Here is an 11,698-nt window from a genome sequence, read left to right on the forward strand (position 1 = left end):
AGTCATGTTTCCATCCTGGAATCTGCATACCTCAACTTTCAAGCATGTCTTCATACAGCAATGTAATGATTTAAATTACGGGGACTTGCCTTTTGTCCCTAATGTCCCCACAACATGAGTAAAACAAGCACACACTCACACACATCTTTGTTCAATGTCTTTCTGAGAGCGTAGCCAGACTTTCATTACTTAAACATTAACACTTGGTCAGTGGACCGTGAAGGAGGATAAACCACACACACATGGACGCACGCACGCACACACACACTCTCTGTATTGTACCTAAGTGAAGAGCAGAGAAGAGTTCGTCCGTTCTGAAGATTCTGACTGACTCACTGGCGTTTCTGTCCAGGTGGTACAACTCCAGATCAGAGCTGCAACACAACATCGGCATACATGTTATCATAAAACAGGAATAATAGCATCGAAATACACTTAAAGTCCTTAAAGTCAACATCTCTTTAAGCAGAAAAAAAATTCTATGTATATTTAAGGCTACGTACAATTACATGAAAAACATGTTTGACTATTTTAACAGAGCAGACATACTGCCGAGTGATGATACCATACTAACATATTCTCAGTCTCGACCCTGCCTTTGTACTTGCTGTACAAAAACTGGGCAGATATTTGATAATATAAGGACACAAGGTCATGACTAAAAAAAGTTCAGTGCTTCTGTTTTTAGGCGCTACAGTTTTGTTATCAGGAGATAAAAGTTCTTACTCACCCAAACATGCAGTCTCCAGTAAACGGATCACAGTCTCCTGCACATTCACATGGACGGCATCCGTATTCGTGAAAGCCCCAGTATCCCACCATGCACCTGTCACAGTGGGCTCCACCGACGCCTGGTTTGCAGATGCAGTTCCCGTTTGCGGGGTCACAGAGCGAGCCGTCTGCCAAGTGGAAGGGCATTGAGCCCATGGGGTGACAATTACATGCTGGGGAAGAAAAAGGTGAAATTAAATTAGATTGAAAGGTTTTTAATGGTAGATCATACCAAAACATCATCCTTGCACTATCTGACAGGCGAGGTACATACTGGACATGTTGTCAGTTCATTACTGAATTCATAGTCATAAATTCTTATGTGCGTGGTATGTTGTTGATCTGAATAATTCAGAAACTGATTTCCCCACACAACCATAACTAGGGTTTATAGAAAATGGTTAGAAAAAAGAAAAATATCAATCATTAGTGATTCTCTGGGGTAAATATCTTTTGTTGGAGAATGGCCAGAGCGCTTTGACATGATAGGACTCAAATGATCACTTATTAGAGCCAAAAGATGCAGAAGAGCATCTCAAACCTTGAAGCAAATGAGCTACAGCAGCAGAAAACCACATTAAGTGCCACTTTTGTTTGCAGAATCCTATTGAATCAATGCTATGAAGAATTGAGGCAATTCTTAAGGCAAAAAGAGTGTCAAATCTGGTACCAACGGGGTGCTGGTTTAGCTCAGTGTGTTGAGCAGGTGACCACATGCCATACGGCTGAGAGTGGCCGGCCTGGGTTCAAGTCGACCCGCTGCCCTTTGCGGCATGTCTTCCCCCCTCTCTCTGCCCCTGCTTTCCTGTCCTGTTTTCACGGTGTCTATCAAATAAAGCTGAAAAAGGCCCCCCAAAAATCTGGTACCAACAAGGTGTACCTAATGAAATACCTGTTCAGAAATACTACAGAAAAGACTAAAGGAAAGCAGTGAGCAGTGAGTCCAAAGGTCTGACAGTCTGCTGATTAGCAAATTGCTATTTATCACCTGCACTTAAGTATTTCATCAATTGCTCTATTGTCTGCTTTTGTGGCAGCCACTTAAAACACAAAGGCGTCTCTGTTTTTTTAATTACATGAAGACAGATGTTTATACTTCTTTATTTGTGATCCTAAGCTTTTTCCCAAAGTCGATCAATATGCTTTTAAGATCTAGAACTCAAATTAATCCTCCTCACATGGATAGATGAACAAATACATACAGTAAAACTCTCAGCCCTCTAATTGTGTACCGATAGGGTGTTTTTCCAACAACCTCCAAAAACAATGAACACACCTTATTACACACCCACCCATGTTTCCATTGGACATCTGAGAAAACTGCTGTCTGCTGGGACCCGGAGTTGTCAGGCCTCCCCCATAAATAAACCGCAGAGAGAAACAAAGAAGGGGTGTTGTTTGGACTCATTTGTCTTGTGTTTAATGATGCTTGAAGCCTGACTGCCAGTAAATGACTACTTACTGTACACCCAGAAGCTCCCTCAAGCTCCTTTTTCAAATAAATCATGGTGGAGAAAAAAGAAAAAACAACAACTTTAAGCCAGAGGTCTGAATCAGGCAGTTTTCTCAAACCGAACTGAATGTGTTAAATTCACATCGACGACTACAAACAAATGAGATGGCATGCTTTTAGAAACAAAGATTAGAGTTCATTCCTGACCTTAAAGCATGTTTGCCTTCAAACTGTTATCAGAGCGCTTCACGGACTTTATTTGATAAATTGTTCCGAAATAGAAATACAACAGTCAACATGAAAAGTTTTTAAAGCTTATCAGTTTATATAGGCGTTTTCCCCACCTCAGCAGTGAAATGCACACGAATGCTTGAAGTTTGTAGATAAACAGAAGCACCACTGAGTTTTTATGATTAAACTGCAAAAACTGAGTGCTGGTATAGCTCATGTGGGTTAAGGAGGCAACACATATGCTTTGCTATTGCAGAGTCTTGGGTTTGAATCTAACGTTGCCCTTTTGCTGCTACTCTCTCTCTCTCGGCTTTCTGTGCTATCAGAAGGTTAAAAAGCCTAAAAATGCAAACAACAACAACAACAAAACAAACAAACAAAAACAAACTCTATGCTAGTTAAAGTTTGAGATAAAAAGACTGAATTTGGTCTCAGGGGCAGCAGCCTAAGCAGAGAAACCCAAACCTTCCTCTCCCCAGGTCTTAGCCAGCCTAAGACCTGGGGAGAGGAAGGTTTGGAAGATGTAATCTCCTAAGTTTGTCCTGGGTCTGGTTTGGGGCCTCCTCTCGTGAAGAAATACCAAGACCATCTCACCCAGGAGCCACCCAGAAGGAATCCTAGTCAGCTGCCTCCTTTCGATGTGGAGTAGCTGTATTCCTAGCCCCTCCTGAATAATTTAATTCTTTATCCTACCACTAAATGTAACTGAGCCTCCAGGAGCTCCACAAATGATTTTTTAAGCTCCTAGCAAACACTCAAACAAAAACAAACCACAACAGTCACATAACTTACTTGGCAGAAACAATAAAGATAATCAATATCTATAACGTAAGCCATGTCCCAGCACACAGTTCTTTTCAGTTAGCTGCTCCCATTAACTGATCCATGTTGGGAGGTAAGCTAATGCCAGTTAAGATTAGTCACAAGAAATCTAGTTTTATCTAAATAGTTTTATAAAAAGGAACACATCATGCCACGATCTAAAGAAACACCTGACAAACAAAGTCACAGACATCTATCAGTCTGGAAAGGGTTACAAAGCCATTTCTAAAGGTTTAGGCCTCCAAGGAACCATGGTGAGAGCCGTTATACACAAATACAAAAAACATGAAACAGTGGTGAAGCGTCCCAGGAGTGACCGGCCAACCAGAAGTACTCCAAAAGTACAGTGATGACTCCTCCAGGAAGTCATAAAAGACCCCAGAAAAACACTAAGGAACCACAGGCTTCACATAGCTCAGTTAATGTCAGAGTTCCGAATCCTGAATCCGACTGAGATCCTGTGGCATGCTCTTAAAAAGGCAGCTCATGCTTGAAAACCTTCCAATGTGGCTGAATTACAACAATTCTGCAAAAGATGAGTGGGCAAAAATTTCTCCACGGCGCTGTAAAATACTCATTGCCAGTTACTGCAAATGCTTGTTTGCTGTTGTTGCTGCTAATAGGTGGACCAACCAGTTATTCGGTTTAGGGGGCAATCGCTTTTTCGCACAGGGCCATGTAGGTTCCCCCTACCCTTAATAATAAACGCCTTCATTTGAAAATGCATTTTGTGTTTACTTGTGTTCTCTTTGTCTAATATTTAAATTTGTTTGACGATCTGAAACATTTAAGTGGGACTTGAATGCTAAAAAATAGAAATGAGGAAGTGGGCAAACACTTTTTCCACACCGCTGTAAATACAATAACAGGCGACGGGAGTTACATGACCCAAACTGTGCCTTTGACCCAAGAGAACGATGTCAACTGTCAAACCAAACAGTTTATCAGACAACTCACCCACACAAAGATAAGATTGAACTCCATCAGAAGACCTAGCAATACAGTACCAATAAAATCATAAAGATATCACATTTATATCCTTTATAGATGTGGGCATGTAAAAAAGGCCATATCAGCACTCTCTTAGGAAGCATCCTGCACAGGTAAATAATTAATAGAGATCACAGCGCCACCTCAGTGCCATTTAAAACCAAGACACGTGTGACGGTGTGTTTGGCAAGCGTGTGAATTTTCATATTTGTGTGAAAATTTATGACCACTTGAAGGATTCACAATGCAACAACTCCTGTAAGCAAATATGTGCGTCTAAGAAACCTGTCAGCTGCAAGAGCTCTGACAATGAAGACTTTATGAGTGTGTGCTGAGACATGATACGACACCTGCCCGAACAACCACGAGAAAACCCACTACAGACATAAATCCCCACACACAAACACACACTGTAACTCTCCCTCCTGATAAACGGCTTTGGTGTGTACCAGCTTGCGTGAAGCTTGACAAGAGTGTTTTCTTTCGTGGGCCCCTCAGAGGCTGGAATGAAAAAAATGTTCCTCACAACGGAGGGAAATTCCTCCATTGTCAGCGAGCTGCTGCAGTGGGATTACACAACCTGAACCTTCATTTTAGGGGTTCTCCAAGCATGTTGTTGCTCCTTTTTTCTAATCAGTCAGCCTTCATTAGTTATTATCCCAGAGGTGAGTTTTTGGGTGTAAAGCACCGAACCTAATGACTGAAATCACACCTGCTGTAAAGAAGGCATGCATCTGTTTCTGTGACCTTATCAGAGATGCAGAGATATGAGAAAACATCAGAAAATCTGGAAAGACAATAAATGAGGTTGTATAAGTCCATACAGTATGCAATTTATCAACTACTCACTGTTCCTGAACTGCCAGACAGAACAGCAAGAGACTTGGTACACATGCTGCAGGACATAACAAGCTTAAAAAGTTATGAAACATCACAGGTGGCATGGTCTCCATATTTCAGAAACTGCTTGTCTACTGGAATTTCCCCAAACATCCATCTCTTGGGCAACAGTAACTCAAATAGCCACCTGCTACAAGCAAGGGATGCAGAAGAGCATCTCAGCCCTTAGAGCTGATGAGCTACATCAGCAGAAAACCACACCAGCTGCCAGTCCTTACTAAAACTGGACAATGGTCATATAATGAAATATATGATGATATAATGGTGTTTGTTTAAACACCGCCTGAGCATTGTCGCTGACCATGTCCATCTCTTTATGACCACAGTGTTCCCATCTTCTGATGGCTGCTTCCAGCAGGATAACACAGGACAATGAGTTCACTGTACTCATACAGCCTCCACAGTCACCAGATCGCAGTCCAATAGCTCTCATTTGGGATGTAGTGGAACAGGTGATTTGCATCATGGATGTCAACATGGACCAAAATCTCTGAGGAATGTTTTCAGCAACTTGTTGAATCTGCGCCACAAAGAGTTAAGGCAGTTCACAAGGCAAAAAGGGTTCAACTTGGTAGCAGGAAGTGTCTATAAAAAACAGACAAAGCCACTGTGACATCGCCCAATGGTTAGTGAATTCATACACAAGTGAAGCTTTCAGATGTGTTTCCACCATTGCTATTTTAGTGTACTGAAACCAGACATGACAAGTAGATCTGAAACCCAGAACACTGCACACTCATACAGTAACAATGTATCAACCATAAGGTGATGGAGAAGCACACCCTGTTTTATCCTCCTGTTTGTCTCCAATTAGGAATATGTGTTTAATAAATGACTATAAATCCTGATGAATTAATCATCTGTAGCCCTAGTTTTAAGTTAATTTTAACTGTGTTTACTAAGGTCACAGATTCAGGGAGCTGAAGGGTTGCTTTTGACCTTTCTTGCAACCAGAGGAGTCACCCCCTGCTGGCTGCTAGTTTCATGGCAGGACTTTCTTCTAGAGTAATGCTGTTACGTTAACTAACAGCGACTCTAACTACAACTCTAACTACAAAGAAGTTATTTTTTTAAACTTCATTGTTAATTTTCATTCTATTTTTTCTGCTCATGAACTTCTGCTTTGAAGTGTTGAGTTTGGCATTTTGCCTCAGCTATCTTAGTTTGGATAAGCAAAGAGTGGATCCTCCTGAAGAACCTAGGACTCTGCACACTCATACAGCAATAACCCTTCTGTCACAAGGTTTCTCTCTTACTGTCGATTATCATTTATTTTACTCTGAATAGAATCATAATTTCCAAAACGCATAAGGCTGTGTAGTAAAAATGACTGGAAACTACTGAATTATATTATAAACTAAACTGATGTGTTAATGAGGTCATAAATCAGGTAAGAAATTGGATCATTTTGGATTCGTATGACCAAAATACTCCCCACCCCTCTGGTGGCCATTCATATACAGTCTGTCTTTTGTAGAGCAGAGCTGCAGACACTTTTTCTTGTTTTTCAGACATGATTTATTCATGCCCAGACACAGATTTGCTGCTGAGTATTTTACAGGTTCTTATAAATGTCTGCTTGTATTTATCTTGAAATGAATCTCTTGAATTATATAATGCAAGAATTTCACTCACATGTGCTGTACCAATGTACCTGCACATGTGATGTGACAATAAAAGTGATTTGATTTGCACGATGAAATCAAACCCTGAAAGACGGCAAATTGGGCTGATAGCCAACATGTTCTTCCCTCTGTGTTTTTGAACGGTCTGCTGCTACTTGATACTGTTTAGGTTTTAATGAGATTTGCTTGCGCACGCACACACACACACGCACACACACACACGCACACACACACACGCACACACACACACACACTTTCCTTGGCGTTCATTTCCAGCATACCTGTGGGGATGAGTTCACAAATCTGACAGATAATCAGAGGGAGACTGTAGCCACCGGTCTGTGTTTATGGATGACTATCTCATGTTTACTTAACACTCACCTCTTCACAACCCCCCCCCCCACACACACAGTGACGGAGAAAGGACCGTCACACATTCACAGCTAACAATCAAGCTCTGAGTCACATCTTAAAAATGGCAGAACAAACTGAGATGGACAAGCAGGAGTTTTATGATGAACTTTGAGTCAAGACACAAGTATGCCTCCATCTGATGATTAACTATGGAGTAACTGGATGGAGAATGGGGCATCTGCTGCCTCTGAGACACACACACACACACACACACACACACACACACACACAGGTGCCCGTGAGGACTGAGTGTTATGCAGCATGTTCTGGCTTGTGATCTCCGTCCTCTGCATTCCTGAGAAAAATCAAAGGGCTGTGCCAGTGTGGTGCATTTGTCACCACTGGTCTAATGCTGTGACTCCATATTGAATGTCGTGTGCCAGTGAAATTCCTATTATCATTCCAAATAGATAGCAGTTTTATCAAATATACTGTAGAAAGTAAATGGACAGTCAAGAACACGGCTGAGCTTTTAGTTGCTCTTTCACATTTAAAAAAATACTTCTGACCTCTATGAAAGCTCTGAGAAATGTTTCCAGCACCTTGGTGGATCTGTGACATGAAGATCTAAGACAGCTCTGAAGGACAAATGGTCCAACTTGGCACCAGCAAAGTGTTACCAATGAGGGTATATAGACTTACATCAAGGGTGTCTAACATAGATTAATTCATGGGGCACATACAGTTCATTTTGTGGGCTTGTTCATTTTAAATTTACATCTGAAACATTTGACGATCTCTAATAAAGTTGATGCCACCAACTGTGCTCCTAAAAGTCTGCCTCCCACTGTAGTTTAGTAAAATGTGTGTGCAGCTTACGTTTGCAGGAGTCGGGGGCGGCGTGCGGTCGGTTGGGATCTCTGTAAAAGCCTGGCTTGCATTTCTCACACTGTCGCCCTTCAGTGTTGTGCAGACAATCGCAGATGCCTCCGCTTCGCTGGCCAGACTCTCGCCACGCTGTCCAATCAAAGCGGCAGTTCTGAGCATGTCCGTTACACTTGCACTCTGGTGTGAGAAGAAGAAGATAGTCATCAAGAATGAAAATATCAGACTGGCAACTGGCTATATGTACAAATGTTTCAGAGAGCATTTGGAGGCTGTTCGTTCTGATATTTTAGTAAAGTATGAAGGTTTTCAATAACCTTTCCTAGATTTAAGATTTACAGGCTAAGTTTTAATACAAGAGTCCTGTGGTGGAAAAAGGTGTGAACAATTTTGTTTGACTCACTCCGACATTCATGCGGCGCTCCCGTCAGTCCATCGGCAGGCTGCCACGGTCTGTCGTTGTACAGAGGAGCGCAGCGCTCGCAGTGATCACCTGCAGTGTTGTGTCTGCACACACACTTCCCATGGACCTGTGAGAGAGAGCTCATTAGCAACAAGCAGCATGATAGACGGAGGTAAAGATGGACGAATAGCAGGAACAAAGAGGTCAGTGTGATGGAAAGGACAAGCTTCTTCACTCTCTCTTAACCACTTTCGTCCTTTTTTAATCGCTCCTATTCTCTTGGTCCAAAATCAGTGAATGGAGATTTATTGTTTGGCTTCATGGCTAGAAACGGGAATGGGCCTCAGCTCTGAAAAGCCTGCGTGTGTGTGTGCGTTTATGAGTATGTGTGTACGAGTGCAAGTATGCAGCGCTGAGAGCACAATAACAATCTCCTTGTCATTCCTGTGAGCTGGAATGCCATGCATGCTGGATAATGATTGAAGGGGGGGGGGCGCAAAGCATCTGAGGAAGCTCTTTATTTGTTTGTGTTACACCGTGCAACTGCAATGTAGGACACAATTACACGGCAACTGCAGGGGTACACTCGCAATAATCAACGTGCACACAGGCGTGCAAAATAATTGCAAACGCACACAGATTCTTTGCACTCATTTCCCACGGTGTCGTGATGCGTCATACCTTGTCCCCGGTTCAAAAATCCTATAGGAGCACGGCCACATGCAGCATGCCCTCTGCCTGAACTGACCCCAGATCAGCCCCGCAATGTCGAGGTGAACACGCACACACATGACTGGTTTCACACACCGGTTTTAATCACACTAATAGGAGGAGAAATTGCACAAATGAGAGGTCCGGGTAATCAGGAGACATGATTACACGTTCAGCAAAGAGTAGTGATTAATATAAAGTGTGCAAAGAAAGGAGGGGAAAGAGGAGAAGCAGAAAAAGCCAGGAAAAAACTCTGGCTTAAGTCCACACGGCTGGTATTTCAACCCACATGTTTACCATACTGCGATATGCCATAGTTAACACACACACACACCCAATGATGCAAACTCATCAAGACTGTGGACAAGGGGGGCTGGCCTGTCTGTGCATTTATGTACTTTTACACAAAGACCATTACCGGTTCCCAAAAGTTCCCAAAGAAGTACAAATATTTTAGTATTTGCACGGCAGTTATAAGTAAATACCACAGCTGTAGGTGTGCTTGATTTATCTCCATAACAGCTCCACAAAAGCTTTGAGACAGATGAAAGCATTACAGGCTCATTAACTATTACCACTTTATAAAATGCCTTTTTCTGAGTTCAGGTTTTACATAGCTGCGGTTTTCTCGTGTTAAATGTAACATAACAAATAAAGGCCTATTACAGCTCTACCAGGGCCTGATGTGACACTGGACTGGTGGGCACGTCTTGCACCTTAGGACTGTTGACTCAGATTATACTTAAAACCTTAGGCTGCAGTCTCACAGGCCCAGAGACAGGAAGTCATCATCTTCTCTCTCACCGGAGCCTTTTGGTAATGGAGCAGTGAGTCACCCAGACAGTAAATGGTGAGTGTAGCTGCCAGCAACCGCTCGCCAACCGGTCAGGAATACACATCCTTCCCCAGGGACCAGAGGTCACCAGCTGGTCTCTGGCTTGTGTTAATGAGGCCTGAGGTAGAGCGCTTGGCAGCTGACTCCAATCAGCAATTAGCTGAGGAGCGCTGAGGCTCCAGGAAAGGACAGTGCCTTTGCAGGATTGTCACTGTGTGGTTTGTGACGTTCATGAGAATACATAAAAATGCATAAATAAAAGGTTTAAAAGGCTTTTTTCTCCCTTCTTCTACTGCACATGTACAAAGTTACAGAACATTTTGGCTTCATTTATAGCTTAATCCTGAGCCAGCATTGAGCAGTGTCTCTGGGTCCTCTCAGAAGAGGAAATTAAAAAAATATGAATGTTGAACTTTTAACCAAATAGTTATTATGTAATCTCACTGTTAATGCCATATATTTGTGCACATCTGTAACGCTGATGGACATTGGAACAAAAGGAACCGGATAAATGCTGCAATGAGTGACACCCCTCTTGTATAAGGCCCATTGGAGTTAGTGTGAAAGACAAACGAGGCAAAGATTTAAGTGAGAGAAATGAAAACAGTCGGATGGACTGGAGCATTGCTCATTAGTTAAAGTGAGTGTGACCCCTGTAGTACTATTTGTTTAAGTAGGGGCAATAAACATTTTTGTTTATTACTTAAACAAAAATGGCAAGTTTACATTATAAGCTATAACCGAGCAAAGTGATCGAACATCAGACTGAATTTAAGGACCTATACAGTCGTCATCTCCATCAGCTCTTACACCCTGCTTTCAGCTTCTCCTTCCTTGACACGTCTTCTCTGTTTTCACTCTTTCCAGTTTGATAGTTGTCCTCTCGCTTTCTCCCTCGTCGTCTCTCACATTTTCTCTGGCTAATTTTGAATCCTCCTGTTTTTCCTCACAGTTGCCGTCAGTTACAGGTGTATCTGACAGCTCAGGTGAAAGCAGGATTCATACAGATGAGGGGTCGTTTAATTGAAATGATTCCACTGTGTATTATTGTTGTCGGGACATCATTCACTCCTTCATTGCCTCACTGGTTGCGCTCGTCTCTGAGCTGCTCTCGGTAGGTAATTACTGAAATTAACTTTTATTAAATCACCTGGAGAACTTTGCACTCCTTTTTTTCATGTTCCCATGGCTCACTAAAAGCCTGGCCATTATTTATTTTATTTTATTTTTTTTCATTAACATTTAGGAATCATTGTACAGTACCATCAACTTCAACAATTTGTTACTACACGAACTTTTTTTTTTAACAACAAAAATATCCATACAAAAGGGAAAAAAAAACAAAAAAACCCCCCACAGAACAACAACAACAAAACATGTGGAAAGTGAGATTTTATTACCCTTAATATAACTAATATATCCTCCAGTCTTCTAGTAGTTAACAAAGTCAAAATCAAAATCTGGCCTGCATTTTACTTTGCACTCCTAGCAGTTTTTTTTAAACAACAAAACAGGGTTTTGTGCCGGCATAGATCTCATAGATTGATATCTTTGGCCACTTATTTTGTGTGCATAAAATAACGTTAAAATGACAGAAAATTTCAACAACATAAGCTATATATTAGGGGTGCAACAATACTCGTATCGATATTGAACCGTTCGATACAGTGCTTTCGGTTCGGTACGCATATGTATCGAACAATACAAAATTTTTAATT

General features: G+C 41.8%; 1 protein-coding gene across 1 annotated transcript in view; it reads right to left on the reverse strand.

Annotated features, from left to right (window-relative positions):
* The window catches only part of ntn4 (netrin 4), a 29,778-nt gene that overhangs the window by 3,221 nt on the left and 14,859 nt on the right, over positions 1–11,698 (reverse strand). Inside the window, exons 4-7 of the mRNA XM_005747246.2 lie at positions 8,435–8,561; positions 8,026–8,211; positions 731–944; positions 283–374 (exon numbers count right to left, since the gene is read on the reverse strand). Of these exons, the coding sequence (XP_005747303.1) occupies positions 283–374; positions 731–944; positions 8,026–8,211; positions 8,435–8,561 (619 nt within the window). The remainder of the gene's footprint in view (positions 1–282; positions 375–730; positions 945–8,025; positions 8,212–8,434; positions 8,562–11,698) is intronic.

The sequence above is a fragment of the Pundamilia nyererei genome, unplaced genomic scaffold (assembly GCF_000239375.1).
Source record: "Pundamilia nyererei isolate P.nyererei 1_Seehausen unplaced genomic scaffold, PunNye1.0 scaffold00192, whole genome shotgun sequence".
NCBI classification, from domain to species: domain Eukaryota; kingdom Metazoa; phylum Chordata; class Actinopteri; order Cichliformes; family Cichlidae; genus Pundamilia; species Pundamilia nyererei.